Source organism: Equus caballus, chromosome 27 (genome assembly GCF_041296265.1).
Source record: "Equus caballus isolate H_3958 breed thoroughbred chromosome 27, TB-T2T, whole genome shotgun sequence".
In the NCBI taxonomy this organism is placed as follows: Eukaryota; Metazoa; Chordata; class Mammalia; order Perissodactyla; family Equidae; genus Equus; species Equus caballus.
This window is the reverse complement of record NC_091710.1, coordinates 31663113-31678355: the sequence shown is the minus strand read 5'-3', so window position 1 is coordinate 31678355 and position 15243 is coordinate 31663113. Positions and strand designations below refer to the sequence as shown.

At 38.8% G+C, this 15243-nt stretch overlaps 1 protein-coding gene across 20 annotated transcripts in view; it reads left to right on the top strand.

The window, feature by feature from the left end:
- The window catches only part of RBPMS (RNA binding protein, mRNA processing factor), a 172248-nt gene that overhangs the window by 60511 nt on the left and 96494 nt on the right, over positions 1 to 15243 (top strand). For 17 of the 20 annotated variants that reach the window (XM_014736587.3, XM_070252740.1, XM_070252726.1 and 14 more), the window contains 3 exons: positions 9938 to 10015; positions 12860 to 12898; positions 14159 to 14221. In XM_014736587.3, the coding sequence (XP_014592073.1) occupies positions 9938 to 10015; positions 12860 to 12898; positions 14159 to 14221 (180 nt within the window). The remainder of the gene's footprint in view (positions 1 to 9937; positions 10016 to 12859; positions 12899 to 14158; positions 14222 to 15243) is intronic. The other 3 variants (XM_070252732.1, XM_070252735.1, XM_070252742.1) reach the window with 1 other exon arrangement.

The following is a 15243-nucleotide window of genomic DNA, read 5'->3' as shown; positions in this document are numbered from 1 at the left end:
CCTGCCTTTGGGCCTGAGGGCGCAGTCCCTTATCAGGTGGACCTCCCCATAGGGCTTCTTGAGTATCATCAGGACATGGCAACTGGCTTCCCCCAGAGCAGGTGATCCAATAGAGGCCCCTTCTACTGAGTGCCTTTTTTGACCTACTGTTACAGGCATACATTGTCACTTCTGCCATATTTTGTTCATTAGAAGTGAGTTACTAAGTGAAGTGCGCACTGAAAGGGAAGGGAATTAAGTCCCACTTCTGAAGGGAGGAATATCAAAGAATTCATGGTCCTATTTTAAAACTTCCACGAGTGGGTACCATTATGGTTTCCATTTTCCTGATGAAGAAACTGCTGAACAGAGAGATTAAGTGACTTTTCCAAAGTGCATAGCTAGTGAGTTGCAGAACTAGGATTTAAACACTGGGCTGCCAAAGCAGAGCACGCGAACTTAACCACTCAGCCATAGGGCCAGCCCCTGGCTGTCTCTTTTATGCTTTGTTCTTAGTACTGTAGCTTATTTTTACATTCACCCATTTATTTCTTTCTACAAATATTTTGCACCTACTGCTAAGTACTGGGATGCTCACCACTGTCGTATGGGGAAGAACTTTCATTTTGGAGGTAAGCTGACCTGGCACCGAAGAATTTTAAGGTGTATATTGGGTCGTTTCCCATGACTAAATATTGGGAAGCAAACCTTTTTTCCATAGCTTTCTAGTTTTGCAATTCTCACATCTTTTATAGTTGTTAGAACCGTGGTGCATTGTAGATGGTCATTAAGAATGCATTGCAAACTGAAGTTGGCACTGGGATCCAGTTCCTCAGGCGGAGTTTATCCACTGCTAATACCTAAAGCAATAAATGCTTAAGAGCCCTGGGCTGTGTTGGGACCATAATCTACCACTGTCTTGATTTTTTTCGGGGGGGGGGGGGGCGCTTTAAGTGACCATGAAGAATTCTCTGTACCATTTGGGATAGTTTTTTACGTATAGTTTCGGAGAGGTAGAATGGCTTTTTTCTTTAAACAAATCTGCTTTGTCAAATAACAGTCACCCAAACTATGTAGAAGGAGAAAGAAAGAGAGGCCTTAGAATTTTGATAAGATCTTTTTCATATTTTCTGCTCATATTTCATTGTGTTAGGCCTTGGAAAAGTCTATTTTGGGTAGCTCAGGTGATTTCTTGATATTCAGCTTCCTGATACTCTATAGGATTAAAACCTTAAGGGCAAGTGGCATGTAAGGGCATTAGAATGCAAACTTATGTTTACAATACACTGAATTAACGTATACATTTAAAAATCTTAATGTTTAGCAATGTAAACAGTGTATTTGAATGAAGAATAGGATTCTATGGGCTAACCAGAATAAGCCATCAGAAAGTTGACTAAAAGAACTGGGGGAAGACAGGGTAGGGTAAGAACAGGACCAGAGTTAAGGGGTAAAGCTTCTTGTCTTTTTGAGGAACTTCTTGTTGAACTGTAAGGACTTGACAACTGTATATTGTGTTTGACAGCACTCAGTAAATTTCCTAATAATGAGCTTAATTTCTCACATGCACACATATGTCTAGTTTCCTATCTAGCCTAATTCAGACCCTAAATTCCTGATTTGCCTCTGGTACCCACCTTCCTTTGTGTCTGACAGCACTAAGGAAATTTCTTAATAATGAGGTTAAATGGTTACATGTACAGACACATGTCCTGTTTATACTTGGGCAGTTTCAAACCCTAGAAATTCTCCATTTCTTTTATCCTTTTAGATGTATAACAGATGCGAGGGATGGCCTAGATTGGACTTTGGTCCTAAGAAGTCATATCAAAGTTAGAGATTATGAGACCATCTGATTACAAATCAACATTGGGTTGGGCTGGGTTAGGCTCCTCAAAGAAAGAACACAGTGGCACCGTGTACCTAGAACTAACTTGCTGTCCCAATTCCCTGTGCATGTTCTGAGCCTGCATATATGAGTTTATGGAATGTGGTGTTCCTCTTCCACATGTACTCCCATGAGTCTGCCTTCATTCCCTGATACTACTGGAAACTTTCTGTTCACTTTGGGAAAGGGACCCCTAGTTTACATGAGCCCTAAATAAGGGTTTAAATTTGGTTATTCTGTAGATAGAGTCAACCAACTGAATATCACAGTCCACTAGGATATCGCTAGTGGATTCCTCAAAAATAGAGAGATGTGCACTGTAGATAATTATGTGGCTTTTTCCTTTAGAAAGGAAAGAACATTCTCAATTGAAAACTGAAACAAACCTGGGAGTCCATAACAACTGCATAGTGAGCCTTTTATCCTATGGCTAGTCAGTCCTTGGTATCTGTGGTAACCTGGCTTCCTGAACCAAAACATACCTCCCAAGGTTAAAAAAGGAGCAAGTCTTTAAGTCCAGTAGGTGGCCATTGTTAGGAAAAAGGAACTTGACCACCTGCTCCATATTGAAGCCAGTGCCAACAAGAAACTGGAGCTTGACCAAAGGCCTGTCAGTTTCTACTGAGCTGCAACCAGAATTAAACGCCTAGCAGACCATTTTAATGATTGTGGTAATCCATTTTCATGGTGGCAAGACATGAATGGGAAACCATAGCAGGTCAACAAAGCTTTCTTTGGAAATGAGATGACCAGCAGTCCTCAGCAGGGTTCAGTCTTGCAATTTGGTGTTTCAGTTGGTACTTAAGAATAAGCAAAGAACTAAATCCGTTTATAACTTTTTTTTAAAAGAGTAAAATAGTTTAACCATTGTGTAAAACTTAGGAATAGGGCTCTGAAACTCCCGCCTTGTATAGTAACACAACCCGGCTTTGTGGGATTTATGCTGCCCAGATATGTGAAGTTCTTTTTAACTTGTCTTTCCCTGAAAACAAGTTTATATTACGTGGTCTCTCAGAAGAGAGATGACACTTCCTTAGATGTTAGAGAGTGAGTGATCCCTCTCTTGTCTTAGTGGGAATTAGGGTGGTCACAAAGCAAGAACACCCGTTTAACTGAAACCAGGATGGTCCTGCTCCTAAAGGCCTTACCTTAGAGTCATTGGTGCCCTGTTTTGGTTAGATTTTATTTTTAAAGTGTGAAGAAGCACTGACTCATGGTCAGAATTGAAATGTGAAGCAAGTTTCATGGAAGTGTATTTCTGCTAGATCAAGCTTGTCCCTATGGAGCAAGGATAGGCAGGAAAATGAGAATTTCTAAGGACAAAATGGGTATGCAGACCCAAGGTGTATATTTTCAAAGAAGGTACATCTCAGCTTGTGTTTATTCTCTTTAAAAAGAAAAAGTCTTATGCTTATAAATATTTAAATGCTAAAATATACCAGTCTAAAAATGAAAGTTCTCTGTAATCCCACCTTCCCTCCCCGCTATTAATATATAGGTAATTTGGTATACATTCTTTCAATACTTTTTTTTGCTTGAGCATGTTCTAATTTACAAAAACACTAAAAGAATTAAACTTCGTTATTGGCAGTTTCTAGTGTTTGCTTTTTTACTTAATAATTAGGAACTTTGTTCTATGTCAATAGATATAGGTATCTACTCACCATTTTAAATGTGGAGGTTAGTGAGTTTGAGCATCTTTTCAAAAATTTCTCGTTTGCCTTTGTTGAAATTGGACTGACTTATACATAAATATGTTTCAGTTGTCATCAGTTGAAATGTGAGCGATCTTACTAGCATCCATATGTTGATCACTCTGTCCTTGTTAAAGGTTGTATAGTCCTGAATTTTTTTTTTTGGAGGAAGACTGGCCCTGAGTTAACATCCATACCCATCTTCCTCTACTTTATATGTGGGATGCCCACCACAGCATGGCCTGATAAGAGGTGCGTAGGTCTGCGCCAGTGGATCCGGCCTGGTGAACTGCACTGCCGAAGCGGAGTGTGGGAACTTAACTATTATGCCGCCTGGCAAGCCCTGTCCTGAATTTTTTTGTCGTCTGTTTCTGAGTTTTTGGGTCTTTGAGATTTCAGTTGGGGTTTTTCTTTTTCATTTTTCTCTCTTGATTCTGATTGGTTTTTGTTTCATCTTTCTTTTTACTCTTTCAAATTTCTTTTCTCTTATAATGTTAATCTCTTCTGTCTTTTTGTCAGAGTGTTTTATAATTTGGTATTATGGTAACTGTACTGATAGGATCGTGACTGGAAAATGTGGTTGCCTCATTTTGTTTACCGTGTCCTCACCAAAGGTGTTGACAAGGAAACGCTTACTGTCTGTTATGAATACATAATGTTATTCTGTAGATTGCTAAAATAATTCAAGAGATACTTATAGAGTATATACTCTGTGCCTAGGGCTGTGCTACACACTACAAAAAAAAGAGCCTTCAAACTCTAAAACACCCTTTGAAAGATCCTATCTGTGAATCGACTTGTGTGTTTCAAAGAACAGTTACTCTAAAAGAATGCTTTAAACATAGAGCACATTTGAAAGCTTCTCTTGGAGTCTACATTTGTACGTTTAGGAATGTGGGTAGATGAAGTGAAATCTTGCAGAGGATAGTTGATCTTAGAAGCACACCCATGGGTTTTACTCATTACAGTGTTTCACATGAGTGACTATACACAGTTGTTCATGAGTCGTTAGAAAATGAGAAAATGCCTTTCCCAATCCTGTGAATTTAACAGGAACCTCAAGAAGTTAGCTCAGAGCAGCTAGAGGTGATCCCGAAGACCTTTTTATAAACAACTAAAACGTACACAGAAAATGCCCATAGTCTTTGCACACTACAGGATTTACCAGATGTGGCCGCTAGCTGAAAAGTGTGTGTGATTATTCTCTGCTCTGTATTGAAATTAATAAGCATTTGTCTATGATTTTTTATTTTAATGTGTAGATTTCCTACAAGATAATGTGTGTTCTTCATTAAAGGCAGGGCCTTTCCATTTCAAGGCTGGTTTTGGCCTTTCTCTTCAGGAGAGCTCAAGAATGACACAATGAGTTTACTTAATGAATTCCAGTTTATTAAATTAGAAGTCAGTCACTGACATGTGGCTTATCTTTCCCATTGGGAGCTGGCAATGCCATTTAAGAACACATGGCTAGTTTTATCTAAAATGTAGCTGTGGCCTCTGCAGGACAATTTCTCCTAGCCTTCTTTTTCAGTCCTGTTGGGGTAAAAATGAAGTTGGAGGTACATCCATAGAATCCATTAGAGTCCCTTTGGGATGGAGCTGTCAGCAGCTTCATGTCTTGAATCTCTTTGAGGCCTGTTGTGTTCTTGACTAAGAAATGTGTTGCCCCATGTGTCTGATAGAGTAAACATCTGCGATGCTAAAGGCGTAGTGCCAGGCACATCTCTGTCTACTGCTGGTGAATTAAGGGCTGCCCTGAATAATGACTGACCTGCCACAAAGTTTATTTGGCATCATTCATTTGTTATTTTGGGGGGACTTTTTTTCTGAGTATCTGATCATGCATGTACGTATCTCTTCATTTTACCTCACCGTTGGGATTCTAATTGGTTACCTTGTGAGTGAGCTAAGCTTTCTGTTATCACGGTTGTTTACACCTTGTTTCCTTCACTGACTGTAAGCTCCCTGCAAGCAAGAATCATCTATCTTACCTTTGTGATTTCTATAGACATAGCAAAGACAAAACCCAGAAGTGCTTTGCTATTTAATGGCTCTTATAAAAAGTCTGGTGGTGAGAAGAGTAGGAAAACTAAAATGTTTTCAAAGATCCGCATGATCCTAGGTCCCCATCACAATAGAACAGGCTCGAGTTAGATATCCAGGGAGAGGTTTTTCTTTTCATTATCCTTGGATTTTTTTTAACTTAATCAAGTTTTGTAGTCTGAGGAGATCTAGAAAGAATTCAAAGCACATGGATTCCAAGCACTTGGATTTAAGTGACCTTTAGTTGTACTCATAAATTCATAATGTGTTTAAGAATCATCTCTTCTAGTCAGTCTGTGTGTTCTGTCGGAGGAGAGAATCTCTCTTCAATGGGAGATGAGATGTCCTGGCAGGTTTCTGAGACAGTGATGGGCTTCACTAGATTCTAGGCAATGTAAGTTGTGTCCACGTGTAAATAAAGTGCCAGACATCTTAGTTGCCTCTAATTTGATGAACAAAACAGAGTTGCTTTGAATCTCTTGTCATTAATGGGTGAGTGGCAAACTTAGGCCTAAGAGGAGTTCATTTTTTTTTCATGTGCAACAGTTTCCTGTTGACACTAAGATAAGAATCGCTCACTTCTAATTTTGAAATATTTACATAAAAAAAGAATTTTCTCCATAAACTTGACAATTTTTATTGATATAAATATTGACATTACTTATAGTTTCCTAAAGAAAACAAAGTAATAAAAAAATCTAGGCAATTCTCAACCTAATAAAATAAACTTATAGTATCTAATACATACTTATTATAGAAAGATAGAAAATACGAATAAGCTAATAAAAAAACATTGAGACTGCTTATCTTTCCACCACTCAGGCAAAACCATTTAAGTATAAGCATTTTGGTATATATATCCTACGAGACATTTTTTCCCCTTTCCAAACACATATGTGTGTTGGCTTTTTGTTTTACAGGGTAAAACCAAACCGTGCATACTTTTCCCTTGAACGTCCTTTTTATTGGCTGCGTAATAGTATGTTTTACAGCTGTATTTGAACCTTAATTTATATATCAAGTAATATTTTGTTGATAACCCTCAGACTTCTAGTGAGTTTTGTTGGTAAATAGTTTGACTTGCAAGTTTGTAAAGCCTTTTTCTTTAGAACAGTCCTTAAATGGGAGTTTATAGTCTTAGATAACTCCCGAAATCCTAATTGATATCTGTCACATAGCTAAGCTTCCCTCCTGGACAAGAGGTACTCTAGTGTTTAAAACATAGGATCTGCTTATTATTTCCATGGATATCTCTGTAATTCAGTCAGCGCCTGGCATTGTGTCAGACGTATAATGGACGCTCAAAATCTGAATGAATGGAAGCTGGGATTACCTCTTTGCCCAAGTTGTCCTGGCTAGGGCAGCCAAGTAGAACAGATGGCATTCAGCTTCTGGACTGTGGGATGGCAGGGAGGGCACACTGAATTCCTTCATTGTGTGCCTTTTACAGTTGTTAGTAATCTCAGTCTTGGCAGCTTTGATAAAGAAAGTTCCCCGGAAAGAGTATCACTGGCAAAGTTGGGGGAGAACAGAGGAGGCAAAAGATATGTTGAACAACAGACTTGACCTGACTGACATTTTTTTGGTGTATGAGTGAGGAAGATTGTCACTGAGCTAAGATGTATGCCAATCTTTCTCTATTTTTGTATGTGGGATGCTTCCTTAGCACAACTTGACAAGCAGTGCGTAGGTCCGCTCCCGGGATCAGAATCCATAAACCCTGGGCCACCAAAGTGGAATGCCCAAACTTAACTGCTATACAACTGGCCAGCCCCCTGATTGACGTTTATAAACACTCCACCCAACAACAGAATGCACATTTGTTTTAAGTACACACAGAACACTTATGTTCTAGACCATAAAAAAGGAATTGAAGGGTAGTTTTTCATTTTAAAATTAAGCATATACCTAACGTATCATCCAGCTATTTCACTCCTAGATATTTATCCATGAAAGGAAACGTATGTCAATACAAAGACTTGTGCAAATTGATACATGAATGTTCCTAGCCATTTTATTTGTAAAAGCCAAAAACTAGAAATAATCCCAATGTCCCATCAGTAAGTGAATGGATAAATGAACTGTGATGTATCCATACAACAGAATACTACTCTGTAATAAAAAGGAATAGACTACTGATACATGCAGCAATGTGGATGAATCTCAAAATAATTATGCTAAAATGAAAGAAGCCTGACAAAAAGAGTACATGTTTTATGGCTCCATTTGTATGAAACTTTAGGACATACATACTGATCTATAATGACAAAAGGCATATCAGTGATTGCCCGGGGATGAGAGTGGTAGGACGGGATGGGTGGAAGATAAAAGGGGCATGAGGACACTTTTGGAGGTGATGCATGTATTCATTATGTTGATTGTTGTGATGGTTCACAGGTTATACTTATGTCAAAACTGACCAAATTGTAGCCGAGATACACAGTTTATTATATATCAGTTATACCTCAGTAAAGTTGTCTAAAATATGAATGACTAAGCAATAATAAGGCATTCATGATTCTGATGCTGTTTACATCATCATAGTGTTTATTAAACACCTGCATGCAAATGGCATGACATTTTACTGTATACTGTGCTGGATCAATTAAAACGTCTTGCTTGCTGATTTGTGCTTCTTCACAACCAGAATCAATGGAAAATGTTAGGATTCTAGAAAACGTTCTCCCTATTTTTCACTGAGGAAAAATCTTCCACATTTATACATGGTTAACAAGTGAGCATCAAATATTTCTTTAAGAAGCAACATGTTGCCACAACTAGAAGGACCTGCAACTAAGATATACAACTATGTACCAGGGGGGATTTGGGGAGATAAAGCAGGAAAAAAAAAAAAGATTGGCCACAGTTGTTAGCTCAGATGCCAATCTTTAAAAAAAAAAAAGAAGCAACATGATTTCTAATGAGGAACTCAATCACATTGTATCGGCCTGAGCAGAGAAGGAGAATAGAAAATGTGGGGGTGAAAAGCCGAACTCATGGAGTAGAATGGTGGTTACCAGGGTCTGGAGGTGGGGGTGGGGGAAATGGGGAGATGTTGGTCAAAGGGTAAAAACTTCCAGATCGAAGTTGAATAAGTTCTGGGGATCTAGTGCACAGCATTGTAATTACAGTTAACAATACTGTATTACATAGTTGAAAGTTGCTGAGTAGATCCATAAATGTTCTTACCACAAAAAAAGAAATGGTAATTATGTGACATGATGGGGGTGTTAGCTTAAGCTAAGGTGGTAATCATTTTGCAATATATAACTGTATCAAGTCAGTATGTTGTACACCCTAAACTTACATACGTTTTATGTCAATTATATCTCAATAAACCTGTGCAAGGGGAACTGACTAAAGGTACACATAACACACCAAAATAAGTAGAAACAAAATGTGGTGATGATAATTCAGTGGTTACTCTTTGCTTGTTGAATCAAGGCTAAATTCCTTAGCCGGTGACTTTTGATGTCTCCTGTGGTTTGATGTTCAGCTACCTGTTCAGGTTTGGCTCACCCTTTTCCCAGAATACACTGTGCTGACCCCCTCTTCGTTGCCTTGGTTATTGCTTTTCTCAGCCTGTGGCTCTTCTCCACCTCACCTGTTCTGTCTGTGTGGTAGAATCCTACCTATCCTTTAAGTTCGCATGCGGATGCCAACAGGTTTCCTTTGATCCTCCCAGCTGGGAGTCTGTCATCTGTGTTCTGTGTTTTAGTAGACACTAAGCGCGTAGTTTGTACCCTGAGCCTTATATGTATAGATCAGTGAGGTCTGCCCTGCTGTTTTGGAACTGAGCAGATGCAGTTGTGCATTTTGGCTACTATTTAGGTTTATTTGAATTGTTTAATAAACTTATTAAAATTGCTGTAATTATTAATGCTGATGAGGGAAACAATGATAAGACAAGCAGGAGAAAACAAAAGTTGTTTCGATTTTATTTTTGAACCACATTGTACATTCATTTGATTATCGCAGAAGAGTGGTAGAGTTACTGTCCTCATGACGTTTTTTTCTTAAGCTAATATTTTAATTATATGGACCCTCTCTTCCCCTGACATTTTTAGAATCAGGCAATGACTGGTTGGGAAAGGAGAAGTGAATTTGTAAATTTAAATCAGCTAGAGGTAATTCACTCTGAATAATCCACCTAGAAATATTCAAGAGTTGTCTTGATGGCATGTTAACATTAAAGTAGTCATTGTGTCATGGGAAGAGTACAAATTAGGTAGGCGTCATGGAATATTTGAAGAAATGTATTTTTGAGATATCAGGTGAGAGCTATTCTCTGCATTGTTCACTCCCTTGATCACTTCTCATGTTTATTTTCCAGGTCCGGACCCTATTTGTCAGTGGTCTCCCTCTGGATATCAAACCTCGTGAGCTCTATCTGCTTTTCAGACCGTTTAAGGTAACTTTCCTTTCAGAAATTGTAAAAGGGGACAAAAAGTGTGTACATAAGCTTCATGGGGCTTTTTGGAGGAAGAAATGAAATGTTTGAGAAAGTACCCTGTAAAGTGATACTTTCAAAAGGTTAGTGAATAAAGGAAATGGAACAACTCAGTTCTAATGTACAGTCTCACTTAGGAAACACTGAAACTGCCTTTCATCCCTTCAACAGTTAATCTAGAGAAAACTTTTCTCTTAACTGATATGGACATGTATCTGTCTCTGTTCCATATAGAACAGCCTTAGCAAGCTCCTCATTTATCCTCTGCCAATTGGGAGTGTTCTTATGAGTACAGATCACCAAAAATATCATCAGTTACTGATTATGTATTTATGTTTCAAATGTAATAAGTAAAGCCTTAGTCCTAGGAGGTTCCTTAGTAATTGAAATAGTCCTGGTAATACTGTTCTTTGGAGACATAATAGGTTAAATAGGCTTTTATGAACTAGAGTAGAAACCGTATTTTTTCCAGGTGAAAAATGTCTTAAGTTTCAAACAGAATTTTAAAGAACAGCTCAGTATGAGTTGAGGGGAATCTTTCCTGGTACTTAGTGAAACATTTAATGCAGTTGCCTGTCCGTTGTGACTATTGAGATAAAACTACTTTAGAGACACTTAATGTTGCTGGGATTGGAAATGAAACAGGAAATTAGACTAAAGCTGAAATAACCATGCTGCCAAGGAAAAACCTTGAAGGTTAGTTAGCCTGTGGAGGATAGGAGAAAGCTGGGACTCGGCAAAATGTGGGCTGGAGGACTTGGCCCTCAAGGAGTGAACCAGGAAGTCATGATAAACTGGGGGCCTGTGTCTGAGCTGGTCTATGAGAACATGTTAGCAGTAATGCCTGGCCTGGGGCACACTTATGATTAGGTGATAGACCATCTTGATTTCTGGTTGAAGATCCATCTTGGTTGAAGCAAGACCCCCATCAAAGAGGAAAGACAGGTTGAGGGACAGGATCTAGCTTCTTATGGAAAGGGAGTAGGTTGTGACAGCTGAAAACAGCTGGGTAGAAAAGGGAGAGGGAGGGTTGAGGGGGCAGCCAGTTAAAACCAACAAAGATAGACTCTAGCGTATGTGCCAAGAAGGCACCGTGTAGTAATGAACATAACTCCATTCTGACAGCCATCCTCTTAATGCAACAATAATGATGACAGTACAGAGGAAAGCAGAAAGGTTAGACATGAGGTTAGCTGAGAGGAAGTGGCAAAGAAAGAGAAGGTGTTGTGGGGAGAGTGCCAACTTTATAGAATTTCCTGAGTTTCTTCTGCAGGGTTGAAGTTTTTATTGACCTGTCCCTTGTAGGAAGAGGACTTTTTAAGCTAAATTGATCTTCTTAATGGACAAAATACTGTTTCATTTTTGCATGTCCAGTGAGAAAGAGATTCATCCAGCAAGCCCCTTATATGAATTACTCATTTAATTCCTATCACACTCCTTTACAGTGAGTTGGCCTCATTTTTCCAAATGAGGAAAATGAAACTTCAAGCAGTTGTATAAATTTTGTTCAAGTTCACACACATAGTAAGTGGCAGGGCCAGGATTCAAACCCAAGCAATCTGACTTTGCCATCCATGTTCTGAACTATTATGTGATGCTGCTTCTCTTTTTGTGACTTGAGAGCACAATATATCCCTACCAGTGATGTTTTACTTGAGTGAAATATCTATTTGTCCTTTGCCTCTGAGGCCTTCAGAGTATTTAAACCTCCAGGTTTTTCAGAGAGAACACCTTGAAAAAGGAAGAGGCAGGGCTGTGATTCATGACCTCTCTGGCCAGAAGAGCTCAAGGCCTTTGAGGTGAAATGTTTACAGTAGCTAATTGGTAACATAGTTCTCTGCTGGGAAGATATGAGGATGAATCAATCCCAACATCCTGCCCAGAACCCCAATGCTAAAGTCAGGACCCTGGTACATTCCGAACAACCCTCTTTTAATTAAAGTCCCTGGAGGCTGACCCTAGTCTGCAAATCTGTCTCTGCACTGATCTGTGCAGTGGTCAATCATGTCAGGTGGTGTTTTTTCCCCTCTTGTGTCATCCATCAGTGCAAGCCACCAACCATTGATTATTTTCAGAAATAAACACACTTTGTTATCCTTATCCTGAGGAGCCAGGAGGGGTGAAGGGGAGGGAGTGAAAGGGAATGTGCCTGTCTTCCTTGAGGATGAGCTAGAGTAAAAACCCAACAGGGAATTTTTGCATCTCCCAATCAGAATACCAGTATGCAGCCTGGCTGCTTTAGTAAATAAGCAGAACAACTCAAGAAAATTTAGCATCACTGCCTGCTTAACCTTCTCTGGCAGCTTTGAAATTTTGATTAATAAGTTCTACCTAATACATTCTTAATGTTTCGTTGTTATTTTATAGCAAATACATGACCAAGGCATGACATACTCTGACTTTCCTGTCTTATTAAATTTACCCCCTTCCCTCTCCTAGTTCTATAAAATGAAAAAGATCTGTGGTTGACGGAGACACCCATTTTCCTACCATTGCTTAATTTCATGAAAAGAAGAAAAAAAAGGAAGAGAAACACAGATAAATATGAATTTCAGGGCTTGATTTGTTGTAGGCCCGACGTATGCAAACAAAGGCATGTATACATGTGCATGTTTGTGTGTGTATATGTGAGTGTGTTTGTGTATATGTTTATATAATTTGCTTTCCTAGTTAAGAGGCATTTATGAGGAGAGTTGATAGTCGCTAGTGATAAAGGACTCATTTTTACTTGAGCAAGATACTATTACAGTTGCTTTTTTTCCCTACTATTCTTTTTTTGGTCTAAATTTAGTTCTTTATTTTCAGGGCTATGAGGGTTCTCTTATAAAGCTCACATCTAAGCAGGTAAGAATTTCAGACTTGCATATAAATGATCACTTCTATGATAAATTTGAATTGACTTGCTTCAAGAATGTTACTGGAGCTTGACGTTCTTTTTTTATTCCCAGTAGGATTTGTTTTTTTGTTGTTGTTTCTTTAAAATTAAGGGTGAAATCGGTTAGGAATTAGTGCAGGAAAATGATTTGTAATTCCATAATCTCCAGTGTCTGGGATTGTCCCTGAGAAGGCAAATGTAATATGCATCCAACATAGTTACATTGGAATTGATCTGTATGTTCAAAAGAAATGATTAATTATCATCCAAATTCACCATTATTCCCAATTCTTTCCTGTTTTTTTGTTTTGTTTTTTTATTAACAAGGTTGGATAGGCAAACTTTCACAATTGGTGTGACTGTCTGATGGTGAAGAAACAGGTTGGCTCTCAAACCCCTAATAACCACAGGCAAAGTCCCAAGTCTAGAATAGAGCACAGAGAGTGGAGAATGGAAGTGGTAGTCAGTGACCCTGAGAGTTCTGCAAGCTTCTCAAACATTTTTAGCTATATGCTTTTTGTTTTTCTTTTTTTTTTTTAATGCTGAACATTCCACATGCTCACCTCTCAATCACTTTTCGTCTCTCAATAAGGTAATCTCTGGTTCATCAGAAATAAGCTATATTGGAAGCATCCTTCTGGACTGAAAGATACTGAGTCCAAAGGGATTATGACCCCTCTCTATTTACTTAGAACAATGTGTTAACACACCTAATTAAACAGAGGACTTTTTAAAGGCATCCCTTGGGACTTGCAATGGAAATGTTCATTTTATAATTTTGATCATGCACTGAGAGTACAGGGCTTTTATTACTGTGTCATTGTATCCCTTGCACTTACAGTGTACCAAAAGGTGATACAGTTCTCTTTCCATCATAAAAGATGATGAAACTGAGGTACAGTGAATTTGACTTAGGAAAGTAGAGCCTCTCGACCCAAGTTTCTTTCTATTCCCTTGTTCACTGCTGCTCACCTTCCAACTCCTAGATTTTTTTTATGATTCTACAAATCCACAGCTATGCCCTTGAAGAACCACCCTCACAATCCCTTTGATTCATGTCAGAAATTTGGCTAAGCCAAAGTCATGATTCTTCTGGACTGGCTTTCTTATTTCTGCCCATTGCCTGTGGTCATTTCTTTATTTTAGCTATTCCATTTGACATCAACTTTGAGCCAGAAAAATAGATATCTCTGATTTTTTTTCTTTCATATTTCTTTTTCTTTCCTCAGCCCGTAGGTTTTGTCAGTTTTGACAGTCGCTCAGAAGCAGAAGCTGCAAAGAATGCTTTGAATGTAAGTACTAATGATGTGATCATTGGTAGTTTCCTATGAGGTAGTGGAAAGTAATAGAACCTCTTTGGACAGGAAATCAAATGAAGGAAATGTGACTGCTCAATCTAACAGAGAGGGATTCATCAATTTGATTAGCCCTTTAAAGAAGTTTTTCCTAGAATTGTGGTCAGATGTGCAAACTATTAAATAATACTTTGCTGTTCTCTAGCTTTTACTGTAATGCTCAAAATACCTGATGATGTGGCTCTTATTTTAATTCAGCCCAATCCCATCCCGTGGTGATGCACAGCTTAGTTTGGCTATCCGTGTACTCTCACTATCTAAGCCTAAGCCAAGAGTAGATGAAAATCTTGGCTTTCCTTATCTCATGAGGTTTTTGCTTTAGGTATGTGACTTTTTTTTTAAACAGGTCGTAATCTATTCTGATTGATTAAAAACTTGCATATATGGCTTTCCCTGAAGACATTCTGCATTGTGACATCATAAATGATCGTTAACTGTAATTGAGTAGCCATACCTGTATTTGGTTTGTAGGTATCTTGTTGCCATCTGTTTTAAGACTTTTACCAGCTTTATTTTAGTAACTAATTTTCCCCTTTGGTATGTTGAAAAACAAAACAACTTAAGAGAACCGCGCTGAGAGAAGGTAGAAGGAAGTAGACTTTAGTTCCAGATGCTGAAGACTGATCCTCAGGTGAGGAGTCTCAGTGAAGGGTCTGGCTCTATCCTGCTCTGGCAGTTGGCCTAAGTGGTTGTGAATGAGGGTTGATTAAAGTGGCCAAAAGTGTTTAGGGTGCTTCTTGAAAGGCCAAGTGGCTGCTTGACTGGTTAAAATCTGAGTATCTTTGTGTAGGCTTCTGTGAACTTGTTGTCGGCCTTTGTGTTGCTGTGGAACCTACAGGTGCCCCTGCCAGCTGCTTCTCTGAGCACCTGGTTGCTAAGGCAGATCGTGCTGAGGAGGGCTAGGAGAGACCTGGTATCCTGATGACTTGGAGGCCCAAGTTTCGGAAAGGGCCTCCAAA